The sequence below is a fragment of the Panthera tigris genome, chromosome B4 (genome assembly GCF_018350195.1).
Source record: "Panthera tigris isolate Pti1 chromosome B4, P.tigris_Pti1_mat1.1, whole genome shotgun sequence".
In the NCBI taxonomy this organism is placed as follows: Eukaryota; Metazoa; Chordata; class Mammalia; order Carnivora; family Felidae; genus Panthera; species Panthera tigris.
Genome location: NC_056666.1, coordinates 21,367,334 through 21,372,151, shown reverse-complemented (window position 1 = coordinate 21,372,151; position 4,818 = coordinate 21,367,334). Strand labels below are relative to the sequence as shown.

General features: G+C 60.7%; 1 protein-coding gene across 1 annotated transcript; it reads right to left on the bottom strand.

Moving 5' to 3' along the window:
• On the bottom strand, positions 1 to 1,525 carry PTF1A (pancreas associated transcription factor 1a). Its single transcript, XM_042993736.1, has 2 exons — positions 739 to 1,525; positions 1 to 344 (listed from the first exon to the last, which is right to left on the bottom strand). The coding sequence occupies exons 1-2, from the start codon at positions 1,523 to 1,525 to the stop codon at positions 142 to 144; spliced, it is 990 nt and encodes a 329-aa protein (XP_042849670.1). The 3' UTR covers positions 1 to 141.
• Between the last annotated feature and the right edge of the window lie 3,293 nt (positions 1,526 to 4,818).

The following is a 4,818-nucleotide window of genomic DNA, read 5'->3' as shown; positions in this document are numbered from 1 at the left end:
CATTAACTCGACAGGATAATAAATAGATAAATAACAGTTGATTGCCTTTAGAAAAATGTGATTCTTAAATTACATTATTGATATTTACATGTACAATATGCACAGAGACAGAATCAGATCCTCAGGCGGGTCTGGGGCTTCTCAGGACACAAACTCAAAAGGCGGTTCGTTTTCTATGTTGTTGAAGGGAGATTTGTTGGTGAGTTTTCTGGGGTCCTCTGGGGTCCACACTTTGGCTGTTCGGATAATATTTTGTTCTTTGAGTTGCTTTTCATCAGTCCATGAGAGGGAGTGTCCTGCCAGGGGAGGGAGGCCATAATCCGGGTCGCTGGGGGAGGGGGACCCTGAGGAGGTGAGAAGAGAAAACAGACCATGAACGTCCAACTGTATTCCCAGCGATGCCCTCTCTGGTCCTTTAGGATCCCGTCCTGGGCGCCTCGGCCGAACGGGCGGGTCTTAGGTTTTATTACAACGACCCCGCTTCCTCCACCCCTCGAGCCCCCCAGCGCCCACTCCCCGGAATCCCTGGAGCTGCAAATCTGCCGGAGACGCACGCCCTCCCAGCCGCGGTCAAGTGGCAGAAGGACCCTGCCGAACGCCGACTCGTGCTCAAGGTCGCCGGTGCCGACGGACCCTCTAACTGTCCGTCGCTCGGCCGGTGGGTCCGTTCACCCAGCCCCTCCGGGACCTTCCCGTGCCCGTCCCCGTCTCCCCGAGCTGGGCTGCGGACGCACTTACGGGTGCCCCGATGGCAGATGATGACTTTCTGGGTCTGGCTGCCCGGGCTGTCCCCGCCCAGGCGCCCGCCGCCGCCCGGCCCCCCGCCGCCGCCCGCGCCGCCGCCGCGCAGCGGCAGGTCGGCCTGCACCAGCTCGCTGAGGAAGTTGATGTAGCCGATGGCCAGGCGCAGCGTGTCCACCTTGGAGAGGCGCTTCTCGTAGGGCAGCGTGGGGATGTGCGAGCGCAGCCCCTCGAAGGCGTCGTTGATGGACTGCATGCGCCGCCGCTCGCGCACGTTGGCCGCCTGCCGCAGCTGCTGCAGCTCGGCCTCGGAGCGCACCCGCCGCCGCCGCCGCGCCGCCGCCGCCGCCGCCGCCGCCCCGCTCAGGCCGCGCAGCCGGGCCTCGGGGGACAGCACGGCCGCCCCCGCGCACGGGTAGGCCAGGCACGCGGGCGGCGAGCCGGGCGAGTAGGGGAAGCCGCCGGGGGGCGCCCCTGCGTCGCAGCAGTAGCCGCCGCCGCCGTCCTCCGGCTCGCCGGGGCCCCCCGAGGGCGGCGGGGCGAGCGCGTGCGGGGCCGCCGAGGGCGCGGGCTGCAGCAGCAGGCACGCCCCGTCGCGGTAGCAGTACTCGTGCAGCTGGTGGCTGAGGAACTCCACCTCCGCCTGCTCGTCCGCCAGCAGCTCATCGCCGTCCTCCAGCGGGTCCCGAGAGGACTGGTCGGTGAAGAAGTCCTCCTCGTCAAAGTAAGGAGACGGGAAGGCGTCCAGGCCCCCGGGGAAGTGCTCTAGCAGCACCGCGTCCATGCTCCGTGCCGCCGCGGGCCCGGGGCGGGGGGCGGCTGAGGTGGCTCCCGGGATGTTTGACGTTGCAGTTCTGGCTCGAGAGGCAAGCCCCCTCCCTCCGGGCTGGTGCGCCAGAGGCGGTGAGCGCTGCCCGCCCGCCGCCCGCCCCCCGGCCTCCCTGGAGTGTCCGCGGCCGCTCGGCTCTGGCGGGCGCCCGCGCTGCGCCGGGGAGGGCTGTGGCCGACTTGCTGAAGCCCAGGGCCGGCACGCGAGGATTCTTATAACTACATCCACAGGCGCGTGCCAGGGACCCGCGGCGCCAGCCAATCACCGAGTGCGGGGTGCCGGCGGGAGGGGGGGCAGGGAGGCCCCGTCGGCGGCGCCGGGGCCCGGGCGGCTTCGCTCCCAGTGGGAGCTCCCGGGGCGAAGAGGGGGCGGGGCTCGCGCGGCCCGGGGCCCCTCGCGTCCCTCCCCGCCCGCTCCTCCGACGAGCGCCTGCGGGGCGCGGGCCTCCGGGGGTCCCTGCGGCCCGCGGCGCCCGCCGCTCGTCTCCCGCGCGCTGCGCGAGGCTGGGCCCTCCCGCGCGGGGACTGGGACGCGCGGCGCGAGGCGTCTGCTCGCAGCCACCAAAGGTCCCATGGGTGCGCGTCGGCGGCGCAGGGTGCGGAGCGGATCGCGGGCGGAGCTCGGGGGTCCGGGGACAAACGCCGGGCTGTCCGGCGGGGTGCATTCGCCGGCCCCTTGCGCGCGCCGGCCTCCGGCCTGAGTTTCGCTGGGTCTCCTCTCATCAGCGCACTTTTCAAGGACTCCTGTAAAGTTTGCACGGTGTGTGCGGGTGGGGTGGGGAGGCGACGCCGTGCAGCTCCCACGCGTTCCAGACTCAGGCCGGAGAAGAGGGGCGCGAGCCTTCGGCCGGTCTCCCCTCCCCTCCTCTACCCCGCCCGGGAGAAATAGATGGGGACACTGGAGGGGCTGCCTTGGAGAGCGGCTCAGTGGGGCACGTTTCTGCGGAGAGCAAATCGAGACCCTAGGGGTTCGGAGCAGTAAAACCTGATACAAAAGGAGTCCAATGAATCGTCTGCTCTGGAGCAGTCCGGAGGGAGGGCATGGAAGTTAAAGGGCGAGTGTGAACCCTTTCAAAGCCTGGGTCCCTCACCTTTCTGACTGGCCACCGGGACTGTCCCTGAATGATTTTTTTTTTCTTTCTCGACCTTTAAAAAAAAAAAAACAAACACCCCCAAACACAAAACCTGTGTGCTATGGCCCATGACACGCTTTATCACAGCCGGCGATGCAACTCGAATTCTTCAGTATAAGAGTAACAAAGAAACACTTTCAAGGTCGGGGCAATTCCTGGAAAAAGCCAAGCTCCAACTCGCACCCCGGGAGAGCAAAGTGGCGCACGTTCTCTGAACAGAAGACTGAGAGGCGAGGGCTTCGTGGGTCAGCCGCTTCCTTTTTCAGACACTTGTCTCACCAGAGGCTTCTAGGGCGTTTTCAGACTCCTCTCAAAATCCAAGGCCGTGCCTTTTAAGAACAGCGATTTCAACACGCTTCTTGGTTTTAGACCTTACACTGTTTCCAACTCAACTGCTGTGACCCAAAAGGTAAGGGCAAAAATTACGTACGGTTAGAAGACCAGAGGTTAATGTCAAAAACCCCAAACAATTTTAACCCAAAGACTTAACTGTTTTACAGCAAGTTCTTTCCTGTGTCAGCCTGTGCCCCTTCCCGGTGAGGTGGCTATCCATGACGCTGATGCAAACGTGGCCGCGTACCCTGTGTCAGACCTGAGTTGCAGTTTCGTGCATCTAGATTTATCTGTCTCACCTCAAAGAGAAGGAAGCTTTTGGGGAGTGGGGGGTCAAGACCACAGATCTAGCCAGCTGGTGGTGTGCACCCAGTTCTCTTTACATTTAAAAGGCCCTCATCCCTTTCCCTCACTTGGTTGGACTGAAATTAAGTGGCAACATGCTCTTGGATCAGTCGGAGGACTTGGGAGAATAATAAATGATCAGACTTCAAAGCCTCATCCAAAATATTGCTAACCGTTCAGTGAAGGCTGGAATCCAGCCTACAAAGGCGGTCTCTTGGAGAGGCTGAGGGGCCTTCTCTGATTCATCCAGGTGGCTTTGGAGAAAATGGTTATGTTGGGGAGGGAGCTGGGGGTCCTGGGAGTCAGTAGGCCTGTATATGGGGTGTCTTTTTACCCCGTGTGATTTTAACAGTTAGCACACAAAATCATCCCACATAGGCTCAGTGAGTTTGTGGTAGAGTACAGAAAATTACCTTGGGCACCTAGGTGAGCTAATGGGAAACGAGCTGGAAACCTTACTGCCCCATGAGGCTGAGCAGAGCTAGTGTGAACATTCTGGGCAGTTCTCGGGCTTCGTGGATGAGCATGGGATAGGAGGAAAAGACAGGATAGTCACGTGTTCAGACATAACCCTCTTCACCCTCTTGTTCCTCACCCCCACCATGTCCCCCTTAAAGAATCACCGACTGTCTGGAGACCACTCCTGTTGGGACCAAGGGCTAGGCCTGCAGAGACTGGGATACTGGTGTGGGCATGCATGTAAGTAAGACATGATGGTTCTTTTCTCTAATAAAAAGAAGAAAGACTACACCACTAATAAAGGACATTTTCTCTGGGTCACTGGAGGTCCCAACAGTGTGGACGGCTGCCCTCCACCTCAGGAAGCAACAGGTTGGTTGAGGAAATGGCTGGAGGCCCAGCTCTCATTCCAGCCCCTCCCTCCACTCTTCGTGGATCCTCTGGGCACACGGAGAGGGACAGGATCAAAAGTTTGCAGGTGTACTTCGTGAAGAGAGGGACAGAGATGGTCCCAGAGCTGTGAGCCTCCTCACCCCTGCTAAGGCCCAGCATCCTTCTCCTCCCACAACATCTCTGTCCTCAGAAGAGATGTTCCCTGACATCCTGAGAAATACCTGCCTCATTATAAACTAACACCCATCCGCTAAGGTCAGCAGTGGCAGGGGCAATTGCTTCTTTTTAGTTACAATACCGGTGAGGCCTTGTGATTTTTTTTTTTTTTCAAGTCTTTGCTCAGTGCCACCTGCTGCCCCGGGGCCCAGTTGACTCCTCACACACTCTGTCGGGGCTGCCTAGGAGCCTCATACGTCTTCAAGGTTCTCGGTTCCAGAACTTCTGGCAAGGCCCCACTGGGCACCGAGGAAGCCTTGCTGCCCCCACCCCACCCCACCGTGCCTCTCAGCTCTCTCCCTCCCAGGAGTCTCAAGGACCCGAATACTTGTTCATCTGCATATTTGTTCATCCGTTTCCCATCAAACCC

Coding starts and splice junctions, on each gene's coding strand:
- PTF1A (XM_042993736.1), bottom strand. CDS start 1,525: ATGGACGCGGTGCTGCTAGAGCACTTCCCCGGGGGCCTGGACGCCTTC. Junction 345..738: donor CATCTGCCATCGGGGCACCC/GTAAGTGCGTCC, acceptor TCACCTCCTCAG/GGTCCCCCTCCCCCAGCGAC.